The sequence below is a fragment of the Phaethon aethereus genome (genome assembly GCF_964289735.1).
Source record: "Phaethon aethereus genome assembly, chromosome: 4".
NCBI classification, from domain to species: domain Eukaryota; kingdom Metazoa; phylum Chordata; class Aves; order Phaethontiformes; family Phaethontidae; genus Phaethon; species Phaethon aethereus.
In genome coordinates, this window is record NC_138578.1 from 18,239,445 (window position 1) to 18,258,453 (window position 19,009).

General features: G+C 45.2%; 1 protein-coding gene across 1 annotated transcript; it reads left to right on the forward strand.

Moving 5' to 3' along the window:
• Positions 1-5,938: 5,938 nt before the first annotated feature.
• Positions 5,939-17,213, forward strand: PPM1K (protein phosphatase, Mg2+/Mn2+ dependent 1K; the record flags this gene model as incomplete). The annotated part of the gene is made up of 6 exons (XM_081999128.1): positions 5,939-6,378; positions 6,950-7,050; positions 14,573-14,738; positions 15,270-15,414; positions 16,489-16,623; positions 17,082-17,213. 6 exons carry the CDS (start codon positions 5,939-5,941, stop codon positions 17,211-17,213), a joined length of 1,119 nt encoding a protein of 372 aa, XP_081855254.1.
• Positions 17,214-19,009: the final 1,796 nt, after the last annotated feature.

Below are 19,009 nucleotides of genomic sequence, written 5' to 3' on the forward strand. Positions count from 1 at the left end.
AATGCAAGGGGAAAGTCCAAATTAACTGTTTGCAGTAAAAAAAAAACGTTGCATAGTACAAGTTCCTGCCCTTCCTATTTCTGAATTTTTTTGCCTCCTGTTCTCTGAGTGCTGTCAGAGGTCCCTGAAAGCACGAGGTGCTGCACTGTAGCCTATCCTCCCCACCCCCACCTATTCCCCTACGGATCCTTGACAGTGTGACCTGGCCTCATCTTCAGGCCTGCTGCCTTCTCACAAAGCTCTTCATACGCCTGCTGCCTCTTTTTTCCTGCCACCTCAAATTCCTGCTTCTGTCCCTTCAGCTGCCTCCCACATACCTTCCAAAACCCTGTAAATACAAGAGTAGGTCCACTGCACATAAAGGCTCATCGTGAAACATTTGTAATTTCTGTGCTGGCTTTCACTGCAAGCTATCAAGGGCAGAAATTGTCTCTCAGCATTGTCTCTCAGCACTTGTGCCTAATATCATATAGGTCCCTGATGCTTCTGTGAAGCCCCTGCTGGTACCGCTCTGTAAACAGCAACACCTGATTTACAGGGTAACAACCCATTTTCCTTCTTGGTAAATCACCATGCTAGTTTGGATATACTTCTGTATGGATCACTTCTGCTCAGGAGAACTGCCGCTCTTCGCCCAATGCCAGGAGAACTGGTTTCCAGGGAGAATTCTTTTTCCTTTGTCTCACTGAGGACAAATGGGAACCAGGGAACAACCTGCAGTGACAGATGACAGTGTTGCTATCCCCAAAAGGCTCACAAGGTCAAATTTCATTTTAAATGTTGAGTGGGACACCACACATCTGTAAACCAGAACAATCTGGTAGGTACTACCATGCTTACCTAACCCCTTCTTCTATATGTAGAGCAGTACAGTGAGAGCTCTACATAGCTCACAAGGGTTTTCTTGCTGCTTTTCTGTTGCTGGGAAGCCAGAAGCCGATGGATTTTGCAGTCAAGGCACATTGTGCAGTGGGCACTAGGACTGCTTAGCTGTCCCCTACTGAATACTGAAGGGAGACAGCTGACATCAAGCTTTGTACAGAACACAGTGAAGATGACATTGCAGCGCATTATAAATATTAATGGCAGCTTTAACAGATTAAGGGTGCCACTTCATAACAGCACTAGATACAGATACACAGATCCAAGTTTTTAAGAATCTGTACTCACAGTCAGGAGACCAAAGAACTTGGTTTCCTGAAATATTAGTGCCTTTGTGAGGTCCTGAGTTAGGAAAATGAAATCATCAGTCAGTCTATAAACTGCAGGTCCATTATCACATTTTAAAGGGCTTTTTATAAGGTAATGTCAAAGATAATCAGAAAGAAAAGTTAGAGGAGCTAATGCTCTTGAAATTAAAAAAAAAAAACAAACAACAAACAAACCAAAACCAAAGACTTCCTTACCTCATGAATATCTGGGATAAACTGGACAGTGATGTCCTTAAGCTCCTACGGAAACTACGTCAGCTTACATTTTTTTGCTTCGGGTTTCCATTTCAAGTATTCTGGTCTCCGGTGGACAGCGTCATGTCAATGGGAAGGTGTGTTTCGGAGGCTTTTGTAATTAAGAGTCATCCGATTTGCTGGATGGCGTCAAAGATCAAAGACCGTGTCAGTGCCACAGCGCCATGCAACTTGTCTCTTTAAACTGCCCTTTGGACACAGGTCAAATGAGGAGGCGGCAGCGGGACTGGGCTTTTTTTTTCCCACAGAGCAGCACACTCGACTGTATTTTGCATCTGTCGCCCTATCTTTCCGTAACAACATAACCTTTCCTCGAAAGCCCCCCCCGAGAAGCCCACGTGCGGTAGCGATAGGCACCGCCGGCACGGCCCTGCGATCGCGCTTCCCACCCGGCCGAGCCTGGCTCCGCGGGGCCAGAGAGGCGGCGGAGCGCAGACCGGGGCTGTGGGGAACACCGCCGGGGCAGCGCTACGGGCCCGACGCCTTCGCCTCGGCCAAGGCCGTACCGGTCTCCCTCCTCCTCCTCCTCCTCCGGTCCCTCGCTCCTGCCAGGGGGGAGGACGGAGACGAGCAAGAGCCGCCGCCGCCACGGCCGGAAAGCAGTGGCGCGGCAGCAAGGCAGGCGCGGGGCCGCCACAACGCCCGCGGCAAGAGCCGCCCTGCGGCCTTGCTCCCCCCGCCCCGCCGGCTGCCGGCCGCCCCTGCCGGGCCCGGCGGCACCGCCCCCCCGGGCCCCTGGCGGTTCTCGGCCGCCCGTCACGGCCAACGGCCGGGCGCGAGGCGGGCGGGGCAGGGGCGGTGGGGGAGGCTCGGCCGCCGCGGCAGTCGCCATTGGGGACGGCGGGGGGCAGGGCTGCTGCGGCACGGCCCCGGCCGCCGTCCGATTGGCCCGACGGGCCGGAGGGGCGGTGCCAGTGGAAAAGGCAGCGGGCGGGCGCGGGGCGCGCGCTGCTTGCAGCCTTGCTCGGGGGAGGTGCCGCTCTCGCATCGCTGGGGCGCAGCTCCCCGCCGCCGCCGCCGGCTGCCTGGGCGCGGAAGGAGGTAAAGGCCGCTGCCCCCGAGGCAGCCCGGCGGCCCGCGCCGACGTTTAGCGCCGGCGCCCCTTCACGGCCGAGTCTGCCTGGGGTGGGGGTGCGGCAGGGGAGCGGGGCGGGTAGCCAGGGCTCAGAAACTTCTCCCTCCACTCGCTCCATTTCGGTGAGGGGAGCGGGATGGGCGGCGGCTGGGGCCGGGCCGCGCGGCGGGCGCAGCGAGCCGCTTACCGGCGCCCGTCCCTTCCGCCGGCGGCGGCAGGTGCAGTCTCGCGAGCCTCGGCGGGGCACGGCCGGCAGCTGGCGAGCGCGAGCGCGGCCCGGTGGGAGCAGCGGGCGGGAGGGAACAAACGGGCACCGTCGGTCTCCGGGCGATGGCTGGTGCGCAGGGCCGGGGCTTGCCTGCCTTCCTGGCCCCTCTGCCTTGCCTCCTCCGCCCGCGGCGGCCGGGGCCGCAGTCCCTCCGGGCGCGCACAGGCGCGGCCGCGGAGAAGCGGGAGCAGCTCCTCTCCCGCCATGGAGGGGCTCGCAGGCGGGGGGAGCTCTCTGCTGGTTACAGCAGGCTTTCCTCAGTGGCTCGCGCGGCGCTGCCTAACGTAACTGCTCAGCGTTTGCATACATAGCATAAACCCATCGTAGCTCGGTCGTGTACTAATTCGTAATTAGCAAATACCAGCAGAAACCTCTTAAAAATTGCTGCTATCTACGCAGTTTATTATCCAGACAGGGGGTGAGATTATATTGTCAAAGATTAAAAAAAAAAAACACCCTCTGATTTAAGACGAGCTTAACACACAGCAACGTACGGTACTGCCCACATCTGTGGGGTTTGGAAAGCATGCAAGGGAAGTGCACTTAAGCGTGTTCAGAGTTTTAAATTCCTTTTTAAATGCGTTCAATCCCCTGGGGCATCGGGCATGCCTTCGCTGTCGTCCGGGTTGCTTTTTTTCCCCCTTCTCACAATCTGGAAAATTTCCATCTGCCAAGAAGCAGCCAGCCTGTGAAGGGAGCACCATGCGTGTTGAGCTACAGTTTAATCACTCACTTAATTTGCTTTAAGCATTGTATTTCCCTGGCTAACTGCAGGAACCATTTCTTTAAGTTAAATGTGTACAGGTGACCAGAATCAGATGGAGAACCTCAAAACAGGTTTCCATCTACAACTGCCTGCCTTGGACTTTGGCTTTAACACCAATGCCCCCCTTTCCAAGACCTCGGTCTTGTTTTGCCCTGATAGGCTTGCCCTCTGCTTGCAGACGTATCAGTTAGGAAAGCACAGACTGTTATATGTGCAGCAGAAAGCATAACTATTTACATCACAGAAACTAAAGATCAGGTTCCTACTCCTGACTTGCAGAGACACTTGAAAAGCCAAACAGTCATCAGCATTTATACTTGCCTGGGGAAGAAAAAAAAAGCGCCTTTTAAGCGTTGAGTTTGCATTAATTATCTTGGGATTTTGTATTAATCTTCTGATTCATGCTGTGGATACCGGGAAATCTAAATATAGCTAACATTTCATGTTCTCCTTTCAAGCTGACAGAAGTGAAAGCAAGTGTGGGTTTTGTTAATTGGCGGGCTTTCAGTTTGGTCGTGCTGTGTTTCACAGAAGGAAGTTAGCATACTGTTGTTATGAGTCAAGGGTAACAGAAAAGAAAAAGCAACTCAGGAAAGTAAATCAATTTTCAAATACCTGTAAATATACTGAAGTAAGGACGTGATGTTGCTGTCACCCCGCAATAAAATGGAAAGATCTTAAAATGCCAAGTGGTCAATTCCACTCACCTGGTGGCCTAGCTCACAGTCATCTGGTGCAATGATGGCACGTTTGGCCTTTTACCAAGCTGACAGTCACTCTCTAAGTAAGTGCTAAGTAAAGAAACCTTTCTTCATCTAAGAATTGCATGAAAGGTAAACCAAGAGCATCTAAAGCAACCTGCTTTGAGCTGTGAATGACAAGTTTAATGGAGGTGTCCAGAAAACTCCTGTCACAGACATTTTTCTACTAAAGCAACCACTTACTAAGTTACCTTTGTCTGTGTGTTTTTGCAAGCACCCGGACTTTGTCTAGTAATTTTAAAAAGTAGTCTTAACAAATATATCAAATCTACAGATGCAATTGTGATTGGCATGGGGAAAGTACAACGGCAAGGCAGTCCAGCCCGGAATTACAGTGTCTCTGGGGTACATGTGTTGCTCTTTGCTGCTTGATTATGTCACACCACCCTGCTGTCTTTTTTTTTTTTTTTTTTGGCATTCGCCATGAGCTTGCATATTTTTAATTCCTTTACTATAGCATATAATACCTTTCACTTGAAATTTTGCTCTCGGTAAACTTCCAGCAATTAAATTCGAAATCCCTCACTTAAAATTTAGTGTGGTTAGTTACAGTGATCTGATGGTCCAGTTCAAATTACTGTGGTGCAACAATGTGGAGTTACTACAAACTGCATCACAGCCTCTTGGACTTTCATCAAGTTTTGTGTTATTCCGTAATAGGTTAAATAAGCCAATCTTTCTACATTTTTTCAGCATGCTAGATGAATCATCACTGGTGAATTTTTATCTGTGCTGAGCCAAGTGGTCAGTTTAATTTATCTGTGCTGGAAAAGAGATCTGAGAAGCCAGTAGAAGATCTTACTTGCCTGTGTTAGCCAAGGGGCCCCATTTCAGGGTTAGGTGGCAGAGAACTTCAGGGTAGACAAAACAGCAAACAACTGCTGCATGGGGTTTTACTGGAGGAAGTTTGTGTGTGCAGTTGTGTATGTCCATGGATATACTCTCAGTGAGCATTCTTAGGTAGCCTAAGAAAATCACAATTCACTTCACAGGTCTGTGTTAAAAAGTATTGTTCAAATCCTCATTAACTGTGACAGAACAGAATATCATGTGCAGGTGAAAAAATTCTTTAAAATCTAAGCAAATATATTTCTCCTACCCTCTCCCCAGGAGCCACAGTACAGCTGTTTCAGCAATTGGTTGAAGAGCATGCACGATCAGCTCATTTTCATGACCTTACCTCATATTTTCACATATTCATATTGTAGCTGACATGCAGTAAAGTCATTATCACTCTCATTTGCTCCATCACAACCTTTTCAACCTTTGAAAATTCAGGGTATCATTATGCAGGTGACCAGCAGAAATGCCTTGCCTTGATCTATCTGCAGTACTCCCCATTAGATGCGGGCTGGTCTGTGTAGGATTGTTTCTCGGCGAGTCATGCAGATCCCTCTGTAGTTTCTTCTAGGCAGTGCTGTGCTACGCATGATTAGCGGGCTCTGAGGGTGACATTGTTTCCTGAATGATGTAACTGAAAATTCCCCTTCCTGTGCTTCTTGTTTCCTGATCAGTTTTCTCTCTGTTCTCGAAGACATTCCAGCAGCTGCGTATCTTCTATTACTGATCTTTTATTCCTGCGAATCTCTGTGAAGACAAGTTATGTCAACAGCTACTTTAATTAATTTGGTACGAAACGGAGGGTATCAAGTTAGAAGGAGAGCTGTGCTGACGTCCCGCCTCTTGCAAGACGAGAAGCGTCCGACAGCTGCTTGCTACAGCTCCACCTCCGAGCGCCGTGCTTCCCGCTTCGATTCAGATGGGAGCGGGCGACCTACCACATGGGACACCTTTGGCATCTGGGATAATCGCATTGATGAACCTATTCTCCTCCCACCAAGCATAAAGTATGGGAAGCCGATTCCAAAAGTCAGCCTGGCCAACGTGGGCTGCGCTAGTCATATCGGGAAGCGTAAGGAAAATGAAGACCGGTTTGATTATGCCCAGTTGACGGAGGATGTCCTATACTTTGCAGTATATGATGGACATGGTGGGGCAGCAGCAGCAGACTTCTGTGATAAGTACATGGAAAAATATATTAAGTAAGTGTGCATCAAGTGAATGCGTGTCATATGAATGACAGTAGAGATTCCTTCCTTAGGACTGACAGCGAACTGGTGGGTCATACACTGTCACTAACCTTCCTAGGTTATATAGCCACCTAGCCCAATGGGACAGCAGGAGCACTGGACTGGAGCAGTCCATTACAATGGACATGCTATGAACTACTTCATTTGTATGGTGCCTGCCCTATTGAGCAAGCCCGGAAAGACAAGGATTGTACCCACCTTCCAGGACAGGACTGGGAACACAGAGTGTGAATCAACTGTTTTCAGATGGGCTCACTGTGGTCATTGACCTACAGCTCGCTTGCTTACACTCTTCTGTATCTCTGTGTCACATCCCTGGGTGTTGGAAGAATAATTTTATCTATTTGCAAAATTGCAGGATTATGCTTCCAGAGCAGGTCATTAGTAAAGTCCTAATACCTTTTCATTGAAATCTAGTATTATTCAATGCATACAGGGAGGAGATAAGACTATGGAAGAGATTGATCAAGATGTATATTTCTTGGAAAGAAGTTTAATTTTTTGTTTGCTTGTTTGTTTCCAGAGAATTTCTTGCTCAGGAAGAGAACTTGGAAAATGTTTTGAACAAAGCTTTTCTAGAAATAAACAAAGCATATGAGAGGCATGCTCATCTGTCTGCTGATGGTAGGTAAAAAAAATATTCTACTCATATGAGTGTGGAGAATAGGGTTTTTCCTAATTATTCAGTAGTTTTTTAGTAAAATGTCCAGAAAAATGCTTGAAAAATGCTTGTTTTATTTAACATAGGATTTTGTTCTGATCACCTACTGCAAATGCAACAATTATGCTTTATCTCCTTAAAATGAAACAGCTATAAAAAGTCTAAATCAAATTTACTGGGGCAGTTATTTATCTGAATGTAACCATAATCATCAATGAATTTCTTTCAATGTGATTCTGTCAAGTAGAGCGTTTGTCAAGTTAGCAGACAGTGACTTAGATTTGCAAAGAGCGTAACTTCACTGTGTAAGATGTCGGGGGGGGGATTTTTTTTTTAAATTGGTGTTTTTGGTGTTTGTTTGTTTCTGTTTTTTTTTTTTTTTTTTTAAGCTGTTATTCCTGTGGGTTAAAAGCAGTAGTGTCAAAAGTTCCCCTTTCTCTCTGCTGCACCTGAGGAGGAATGTAAGCCAAAATTAATACAATTGATATTGGTTCTGCACAAACAGAATCACAGGAGTAGCTGAGTGTGAAAGGGAAAAAAGCAGTGAAGAGGAAAACAAGGTTGGCTGTGGTAAGGCTGTGGGTAAAGCTCGCACCAGCCCTTTTAGACTCCTTAGTCCTGGCTGTTAATCAAGTTCTTGTGTATATGTCTAGAGACTAAGTGCATCTGAAATTCCAGCAACTGGTGCTTATAGAGAGTAACTTGGGAAGGGAGATAGAGGTCCCAGTTCTGTCACAGGAGTTTCCTCAGCCATGAGATACAATTTTAAGAGTCAGTTTAGCCAGGTCTTAAAAAAAAAAAACACCACAAAACAAACCCAATAAAAACCAAACAAACCCACAACAAAAAAAACCAAACAAACATAACCCCTGTCCCAGGGCTGGTACAGGTGCTGGCAAAATGATGAACAGAAACTGTAAAAGTTTTCTCTCCAAGAAAGACTTGAAAAGAACAAGCCCTCTAGGGACAGAATTGTTAATGTATTCTCAAGCTACTTTTCTTAAACAATGAACGAATACAATCAAGTAACGAAGTGGCTTCCTGCACTTTAACTGCTAGATGAATCTCGATAGGCTCAAGTATTTCCTGTCAGGACAGGTAGCCTGACTGTTGCAGCACTGTGAGGGATATACAGCTTTCCTCTTACAAGCTAAGGTATCAGGGATGTTAGGAAAAAAAGTCTTTAAGTCCTGAAATGCAGCCCTTAAAAAAGGGGAATTAAATCTATAAAGCTAATTTTCCCCATTATATCCTTTTTTTTTTTTTTTAATATTGAAATCATTTAAAAAATAATGATGTGGTAAAAAGGTCCAGAGTCACTTTTGACCTACAGGGTGAGTTTAAACTGCACTCATGAGAGACACATCAGTAGAGCAGATGTGCTTTTTACCCAAGAGCCTCCTTGCAAATACATTTTCTTAAAAGCTCAAATTCAAGAAATCATCTGAATACAGGCCTGTGTGCTTCCCTGGATCGGGACCTTTCGTTTTCACTAACATGAAGATCTGTTATATTCGCCCCCCTCCCTGCCACTTTGTTACTAGGGCAGCTCTTGGTTTGGCTCATTGAAGTGACTTCTGTGAAGTGTCAGAGCAGCTCCTTGAGGAGAAGGATTGGGAACTGTACTTGATATATTATTCTGTTATTCTGAAAATGGTTTCTGATGATAGCATTTTGTACATGAGACTTAATGGAACTGGATAACAACAATATTTGACATTCCAGTTGTGCAGCAAGCTGAGCATTTTGGAACTGCTTATAGGATTTTTTTCATGTAACTTAACAGGTGCTGCTTAGTGAAATATAATGCAAATGCCAGCAAACTTATGTAACAGTTACCAAGATACTGGACAGACCCTCTTCATTAAAAAAGCTTGAGGTCAGGCAAAATAGAGGGCAAAATTGTTGTCAAACATCCACAGAGGCCACACTCTGGCAACCACTCAGTGTTTCTCAGGTAGGCTGAGCACTTGCAAGCTCTTGCAGGAGCCAGTGGGATCTAAAAGTGCCCAGTGCTCTTGACTGGTTGCCCAGCTGAAAAGCGAACTATAAGGCAAAGAGTGGAGTAACAGGGCGCAGAGACAACTGTGGATTTCTGAACAAATTGAACTTCTTGCATATCTGTTGTTAAAATAATTCAATATGATGTTGACTGCTTGGTGTGGATATTTTTGTTGTTGCTGCTGTTTTGAAAGTTATATAAAATTTCAATGCTTGGCATGTATCCTTGTTAGAAGCCTACTTTCAAAGTGATTCCGTTTGCCAGCAAAATTTCTGATTAATTGTGGCTATTCTAGATGTGACAGTCAAGTATGCTAAAGTATCTTGAAAATGGTGGCTGGTTGTGTAACACTGGGTTTCTGGGATACACTGGATGCTCCCCAAGACTGACCTCTGTCTGGAATGTGGCCATAGATGACAAAATGGAAAATAATAGCTTAGTCTTGTTTCAGTAGATGACCCTGCCAGGGTTCACTCCTTTCAATAGATCTGCAAAAAAACCCCACCAAACAGTGCATGTTCAGGATGTCCAGGTCTTTACTAACACACGACCAGCTTTGAAAGTGTGTGCCTGGAGGAATATAAGTCCTGGGACAAAACCCTGTAGCCAAAATTGCATGGGTTTTGTTTGACGCATTGTTTATAGTACTATTTAAGGGGTAAAAATCTCATATCATGGCACAAATTTAACAGGACTAGAGATTTGCCTTGTTGGAGCACCTAGCTATGTCTTCAAGGGCATAGCCCTTTGTAGGTCACTTTACAATTACACAATATTCGAAATTATAGATGGAAAATATATAGCATAATAGTTTCTGTGAGCTTTCAATAAAAAAAAGATATATGTATGTGTTCTAGGTACTGCTACTGTGTCTGGCATGCAGTTCACTGGTGCTGTTGTAGTGCTGTACTGGCCCGCTGGAGACTGGTCCAGTATCCCCTCTGACAGTGATCTGTACCTGTTGTTTCACAGAAAAGCATAAGAAACTTGCTGTAGGCAGATCTGGGATAATCTCTCCTCCAGCTAAATCCTTTCTAATCATTAACAGCTTAGAGATATGCCTGAATCCTTAAGCATGGTCTTTGAGATCTCTTCAAAAATGCATTTTCATTCACTTCCCCACATATCCAGTCACTTTTAAATCACTGCTAACCTTAGCTGTAGGACAGAATAAGGGAAGCTCACGTCCAACAAATATGTCATTATATACATTATACATCATTATACACATTATACATCATTATACAAATATAACAGGGACAACTGTTAACACAGATAGACAGAATTTTCTGATATTTTTGACCAGCCATAAAAACTGAAATGTAAAAACTGAATAGCTTTGCTTAGCAAGGACAGAAATAAGGAAGTGAATCATGTGCTTGAGCATCTCTCTGGAGACATGTAAGACATACCCTCTCCTGGCCTAATGCAGTCCTACAAGGTACTGCTACTGTTTCTGCTCACTGCAATCCACTACTAAACAACAGGGAGTCTTCCATCGACCTCCATGTTCAGTGCATCCAACTCTAATCACATTGGCCACTCACTTCTGGAATAGCCATCTTGTTAAAACATAGCCAGGTATTAACTGATGTATGTATGTTTGAAAGGCACTCCTGGAATTTTATTATGCTGAGCAAACGGCAAAAGTTATTTAAAAATAACTACATTTAAAAAGTAGTGGGGTTTGGTTTTGGTTTTTTAAGTTACCAAACATATGATTTTTATTTCTTTGAATATGTTAACCTGCAACACTGAGGAAAAGGGAGAGCTGCAGAAATTGTACTTAAATATTTCATAAATCCATCAATGTTACAAAAGCAGACTTTTTATCCAAGGGCCCTGATTATTACCTAATCAAATTAGAATATACTAATGACAGTATTAAAGGGGTGTTTATTTTGCATATTTTCCCAGATATGGGATCAGAATGATTCATATACCTCTATTCAGTGCCTTTTAAGTGGCCTCATTTTAGTTGGCACTGGTTTGAACTCCCCATTTTCGTGTTATATAGAAATACATATATATACACATAAAAAAATAAATTACCTTGAGGAAACAGATTGGGCCATATTCTGTACTGAAGAAGTTCTTCAGAGTGGCCACTCTTGCCATATATGAGACAGCTGGCCCTCTAGCATTGATACAATTCTTTGGTTGATTTGTTGGTTGGTAACTGACCTCCACAGAAAAAAAAAAAAATAGCTTTTACTTTGGCTGAATTTGAACTGGTTTTGTCACACAGTTTTAGCGAGAAGGGGAGAACAGTGGCAATTCCCCAGAGATACAAAGGCTGATTTATCTGTGGCCAAAGATGCGTGTGTAAGCCTCAAGTACTTCCTATACAACCTGCAAAAGATAGTGCAGGCAAACCCAAGAGTGACTACTTCCCCTGTTCTGCAGCCCTTATTCTTTCATCTCCAGTGTTGCAGGTTTATTTTGTTTGAACAAAGTCCCTGGGTGAATTTCCTATTTGCCTCTGTGTGCGTGTTATTTGTGGCAGACACTGTACCTGGTCAGCAGCTCTAGAACTGGAGGCCCTGGACACTATATGCTGGGCTTCAGTGGAAAGAGAGATCTGCTTAATTTTGTCCCAGGTGAAGGAGTCCGGCGGTTCCTAGCCTGGACTACTGGAAGGTTCCCACATCCTCTTTGTCACATTAGTTGAGATGACTTGCAGTAGAAGTTGTCCAGTGAGTGTTAAGAACCTATTGAAAGATCTTAGTTTTATAGTGATATTGTTAGGAAAACAAAATAAACTCTTTAATTGTTAAAACCAATATATATGCCGATGCAACATATTTTGATATTATTAAATAACCTAGCAGCAGTTGTCGTAAAGCATTAGAAATATTATCCCATCATCATTCCTGTGTTTTCGAGCTGTGCTAGAAATCATATAATGCGTGTAGTCTAGCTACATCTATGTTCTTGCATCCCTACCCAGATCATGAACTGGTTCCAGGGAAGAGAGCATGAGTAGCATTTATTTTTCTAGGAGTGCTGTTTAACTAATAATCGTATATAAAGGTCAAGTCACTATGACCATTACCGCAATTCTGGACATCTTGACTTGTTCTTTAGTACCATCCCTTGATTTTGTGATAGTGACTCTTTTGTCTTTGAGAGTTTGCACGTGACAGATGCAGATTCACCTGACTGTCCAAATGTTTCCAGTCATTAGTGAATTAAAGACTACAGATCATAACTTTTTCAGAAACTGCTTATGTTTGTCAGCATAGTTCCAAAACCAAGGAATGAAATGGGAGAGTAGAGGCAGTTGTACATTAATTTTAACGTCTAAATAAAATGTATTTTCTGTGAAATAAAAAGGTAGTTTTACATAGGTTCTTCATTTCACTTCTTTTAACTGTTGGCTAAAACAGGTATTTTACTGGTTCTACTAAAATTTCTAATCGCACTGGTACTTGTTAGCATCTTACTTTCATAATGTGCCTCAAAGTGAGCCTGCACTGTACTAGTCCTTGCTTCAAATTAGAAACAGGATGTCAGTGCTTACCTAAATAGTCAGCAGCTACCAGCATCTAAATAATATCGTAGCCTGCATGGCAGCCATAACGTAGTCCAAGATTTGACCTAGGTCACCATGGCTGATGTTCACGATTGATGTGTTAAGTGTATAGCTAAACCAAGTCCTCACTGCAGTAATAATACCTGTTTTAAATAATAACACAAGCTTAGTTCAGACTGTTTTGTGAGGTTTTTTTGATTCATCAACTTGCTGCTTTCGCTGCACAACAAGGCTCAATGCATCTTTCAGGGCTTTGCGTACTTCAGTTAACTCCCAACCCTGCTTTACTTACGGGGTGCTGAGACCTCGCAGGGCTGGGGAAGGAGGTCGCCGAGATCTCAGAGCACTCGCATTTCTGTCTCCGTAGTACGTAGGCGGTCGTGCCAGTCGGCTGGCAGCTGGTCAGAGATGGGGCTGGCTGGCATTCCTCCGGCTCAGATGCGCAGTCCTGTCTCAGATCTGTCCTGCCTCCCCAGGGTCAGGGCTGCAGGGCCAGAGGTAGGATTGCACATAGTTCTAGCTGAGCTCTGGAGAAGTGTTGGTGGAAAGTTCAACTGTTAGTAATGTGAAAACAGGAGTATAACTGGAGATTCTCATTCCCAAGTTAGCCTAAAACCGCTCTCGAATTGGCTTGCTTTTAAAACCTGGAAAAACTGGAAAATCCCAGAATGCAGGAGACCTACAGAGGGCCTTTCAAGGGGATTTGCACTGGCAGTGAATGCAAATGTGTTGTGGGCAATAGCTTGTCCTGGCCAGACATTTTACAGTAATAGCTCAAGTTGGCAGGAGTTACTGCTTTCCAGGCACCTCTTACTGTGTTACCTTTGCATAATTTGCAGGAAGGGAAGGTACTAACTGTAAAATTAGGGACTGCTCCTTTCAAAAAGCAAACAAAAAAGCAAAGCTGGACAGTTGTACTGGCATTTCCTTCACCACAGATAAAACTGCAGATCTTTTCTGAAATAGGCAGACTCACATTTCTCCTTTTCAAGCACTTCTTTTTTTTCCAGAGCGTTGTAGAAATTGAAATGAGAAGCCCTCAGATTTACTTGCGCCAGTTAATCCAACACAGTGAGTCAGCTCAGGTCACTGCTTTACCTGTAAGAGAGGGAAGACAGCAGCTAGGGCTCTGTTCTGCTCTCTAGGCAGTCACTGTACACCCCTGTCAAGTGATCCCACCGGTGCCCAGGGCAGATTGCCCGGAGAGCAGAAGGCTGCTGCCAGCTGACTGCATCGGTTTGCAGGAACAAGGCAAGGCAGAATCCAGCTTCACCTTTGCGCTGGGACCTCCAGCAAGTTGACAGGGTCTGAAAGGAGCAGCATCCCTTCCTGAAAAAAGCCAGCAGGCTGCTGGCTGAACGCTTCGGCTGGGGGAAACAGAGGGAGACTGTAACAATTCTGACAGCAGTGGGAGGACACCACAGAGTGAGGTAAAGGAGCGATCTAGTGATCTCTGAGATCACTCTTCTGGCAAACTATGTGGAGCTACAATTACTATTACTCAATTGCCCACTTCACCACCTAAGAGAAGGGAAGAGCCATGAGCTTTATGGTGGGCTACCTGTGCAGTCTGTGCCCAGGGATAAGGATGATAACCCTGTAACTTGAGGTGAGCTAGTGGGACAGAAAAACTATTTGCTACAAGCTGAAAGGAAGCCACTGTACCTAGTACAGCTTTTATTCCACTTGCCCTCTTTGCATGGAGCCATGTTGTTGCACAGAAGTACTTATCCTTTCCACTTCCTCTCTTTCCCCCCAGTCCTACATGCATGCATGTCTGCTGTATTTTTTTTGTATATGTAGATTTAGTTTAAACTTAAAAGCAGTTACTGGTAATGTAATGTAGAGCACAAGTTGTCTTCATTTTATCAATTAAAACTATTGCTGTTATAAATGGTCCCATGCTTCGAGGCAGTGCTAAAACCTCTCTCTGATATGACATTTATAGCAACTCTGATGAACTCTGGGACCACTGCAACAGTGGCTCTGCTCCGGGACGGTATTGAGCTGGTTGTGGCAAGTGTGGGAGACAGTCGTGCTCTGCTGTGTCGAAAGGGAAAGGCCATGAAACTCACCATTGACCATACTCCAGAAAGAAAGGAGGAGAAGGAAAGGTACCTGTTGGCTGATGATGTGACTTCCCAGGGGATGGCCTCGGTCAGGATGTGCTTGTGTTCTGCTGCTGGGTTGGGCCTGGAAGAAAGCAGAGAGTTGAACATAATGCCCCGAGACCACCTCTGAGCTGGCAGAAAGCAGCACAGCTCCAGTTAATTCATTTGGTTCCACTTAGAGGACCGTGGATGTGGGAAGCCGTGCATGAACATAAACTGTCTCAGCAGTAAGATCAGCGTAATTAGGACTTGGCACAGAGCCGGGACCACATGGTTCAGACTTGTCCAAAACTGCCAAGTTAGAGCCAAGACCTGAAGAAATGCACTATGGTTCCCAGGTCAGGACTCGGCCCGCCAAGACACATCCTTTCATGGAGCCCTTCAAACAGTAAAAGCCAACCCTCAGTCTCACAGCTTAGGTCTTCCGTACCCCATTCCGCATCAGTAGCTAGTGACAGAAATTGCAAATAGAGACGGGGTAATGGTGTGAAGCAGTAACTCATAATTCACTTTTTCTTTTGTGCCTCTGGACAGGATTAGGAAGTGCGGTGGCTTCGTTGCCTGGAACAGTTTGGGACAACCTCATGTGAATGGTAGACTTGCAATGACACGGAGCATAGGAGATTTGGATCTTAAAAACAGTGGTGTGATAGCCCAGCCAGAAACAAAAAGGGTTCAGGTAAAAAAAGGCCTGGTTAATAGGGACAGCAACATTCGGACTAAAGGGCATCATAGATATTTGATGCAGGTGGCGGTACCCACACGACATGCGTCCATGTGAAGCCTGATGGCCAAGCGTTGATTTTTATTGGTGGTGAAGTAACCAGAGACCAACTCTAAGTCATTTCAGATTAACACTAACAGCACAGAAAAGAATCTGCCTCTGATACTAAATTCAGCCAGATCAACTTCTAAATCCCATTTATCACAATACAATATAGGATCGGGGAAGAAAGGTAATAAGTGATATCCATTACTGAAATACAAAGATGCTAGTCTGTTTGGGGCTTGTGGTCAAATGAGTAATTTTGAGGTTAATGCTGATATAAAACCATCACTGAAGACTAGGTGGGATATGGATGGGCTGCCATTGAAAAAAGTAGAATACATGGAGTTTTGCAGACTTGGGAGGAAGGGAGGAGGAAAGGACAGTTGCATACATCTTACCATAGCTCTGTAGTTGTCCGGAAAACAAATTAACCACCCAGGAGATATTCAGCACAGTTGCCTTCACTTTTGCAGGGAGGCTCTCCTCTCAGCTCATATTCTGTTTCATACTTTTCCCCAATGCACCTCCCAGGGCCGGGGAACTTAAATTCAGTTGGTCCTAATTAAACGCCACCCACTAGGCCTGTGAGGTTTAGGGAGATGACCACAGTGCTATCATGTCTCCCTTGAAATCCTCAGTTTAAGGAAGCATTTTGTTTAATCAGTAATGTATGGATCTGGTCTTTTGGCCTCAGTGTAGTCAGAGGGCAGCTTCCTAGAACTGGAAGCACCTTAAGACACTCTCCTCCAGTACAGGGAGCACAGTCTGTGGCTGATGGATGTGCTCGAGAATTCAAGGGGAAGCCTTTGGCTAGCCAAGGGTTGGGGGTTCCAGTTAGTGCTTGCACAGAAAGCAGGAGAGCATGAGCACCCCCAGAAAAAGTACTTTGTAACAGAGTGTAAAAAAAAAAAAAAAAATGAAGGCAGCTACTTTGCCTTGCAGCACTTGCTCCATCCTTGTGCATACTGTGTGCCTTTATTGCAGCTGCATCATGCAGACGACAGCTTCTTGGTCCTTACTACAGATGGTATTAACTTCATGGTGAACAGCCAAGAGATCTGTGACTTCATTAACCAGTGCCATGATCCTGCTGAAGCTGCCCATGTTGTTACTGAGCAGGTAATGCCAGGGCTTCTCTTTGCACCAAATGCTTGTTGTTGTTTCTTGTTTAGTTTGTTTTTAAAAAACGCCAAGTATACAGCCACACATTCAAGTGAATTGAAGTATGCTGGTTGAGACATTCGGTAATCCAAGGATGGGTCTTGCCACATCCTTGCTGGGCATCATTTCAATTAAGTTACTTAGCTCCTGATCCACTGAACTGCGTGGGACCATAACTGCAGTTTGTTCTGTGCTGAATATGTCATCAGCATAGGCAGAAATGCCCAGTTTCTCACCAGGGTTCTGGATGGTGGTATAGCCTGTGCAAAGCTCTGGGGCATACCAGAATGCAGCATCAGGGCTGGGAAGGGGCAAGGAAGTTTTAGGCCTCAGGGCATGGCGTCCCATGTGGAGCCAGACACTTTTTTCCTTTTCCAAGCAAGATGATGATGCTGACAATTTGTTTCTTCTCTCAGGCAATGCAATTCGGCACTGAAGACAACAGCACAGTTGTCATAGTGCCATTTGGAGCATGGGGAAAGTATAAAAACGGTGAGATCAACTTCTCCTTCAGCCGCAGTTTTGCTTCCAGCGGGAGGTGGGCGTGAAGACCTGCCACGGCTATTTTTTCCTGCCATGATCTGGACACAGTGTGCTACAGGAGAACACATCCATCTGTTCATACGTTGACTCAATGTCTTGTCCATCTCTTCTGTTCCCAGTGTTATAGAAGATGCCACTGTTCCCTTGGTGCGTAATGCCCCGTTGTTGCTTATGGCTGTTCGCATTTTGCTGCGTTTATTTATTCCAGTTGGCATTGAGGCAGCTATTTCTTTGGGTTTGTAGTCCCAGCAGCTCTGCACATCACTTTGTTCACATAGACGAGGCTCTGGGCTTTCACCTAAGGCTGGAGGTGTTGCACAATTATTTCATACCTACTTGTACTACCCAGGACTCTTAGTTACTGGGCGGCTGCATCAGTCTGAGTCTCTGAGCCACATGCTGGCTTCTTTGTACGTTAATACACGGGGGAACAAACGCACAGTGTTCTTAGGTAGGCAAAAAGCAAGTTTGTTGTCTTCCTCTGCTGCAGCACCCAAACCTCCTGTGCTTTAGGAGAAGAGGGTGAAAAATAAGGAAGAAGTTGCAGGAGAGTTTAGGTTCTGATGCCAGTGGCATTTGGTGTAGCTGAACAACTTCTGAGACAGTGCTGCTTTGCAGGGCATTATACTCTCACCTCCATCATCCGTGATCCTCTAGCTCCAAGGAGACTAAACACGCTGGAGCCATGTGCTGTTGGACAGATGGGAACGTTTCTCCATTGGGTCCAAAGCCTGTACGGTCTCTATGGACCACGCAGCAGCCCCTTGCACTGTCTTCTCTTTGGTGTGCCAGTGCTTGACAGGAGCACAGAGGAGGGAAAAAGCTGCATGTTTTTGATACCCAGACTCTCATCAACTTGAATTTCTTTTTTTTTTTTCCTTTAAGGAAAGAAAACCAGCTAATTTCAAAGAGTTTACTAATCAAGATTCTTTGGATGTGTAAGACAGGAGGGTTTATTTCTTCATAAATATATGAGGATTCTCCTGCCCTTTGCTGAAGGTTTCTTTCAGTTAGTCATATCTCCTGCATCTCTTTGTGGTATACAGGGAGCTGTAAAAAGCCCAAAGCAAGCAAGCTAGAGAAAGGAGAGAGCATTGTAATAATGTAAGGTAATTTTAATACGTTTTGGGTATAGTTTCTAGTAGGTGTCAGATACTCAGACACCAGAAGGTAGTTTTATACGTAAAGGAATTGTTTCCACTTTCCTTTCCGGGGGGAGTCTGTGTCCTGTGAGGCTCAGGGGGCCAGAGCTCTGAGCAAGCTTGTATTGCTACTGTGAGATGGACTGCAGGTGATGTGTTGGCAGCAGGTGAAGGTCTGTCCCAGCCTGCCTCGTTCAGACCTCCTCCTTTTGACCTCCTCCTTCCTCTGCTTCACATCAGGTGTGCAGCTCCTGTGGCCTTCAAGTCACCCTGCTGCAACAAAATACGGGCAGAGGAGAACTGGGCTCTTTTCACGCTTGCCACAGTATTTGTCATTCTGTGGATGCTTCCAACAGCACAATTGTTAAAACAAAACAGGGGAAGAGAAGTTGCCTGATACTGAATCACCTTGCAATAAGGAAAAAATATTTCTGAGATGCCTGGCCTGATACTCTTTTTCCAGTGGGAAGTACACATCTTCGTTACTTTTAGCCCTCTCCTTTTAGCCCAGGCTTACACCTTAGGCAGTCATTCCACGTGTTTTTCCTTGCCTCTGGTCAAAAGCCTAGCCGCACCCAGCAGAGCACAGTATTGTACTGACAGAATTACGTACTAAGTGTTTCGAGAGTACGCTGTTTTTGTCCCATCACTTGGTGTAT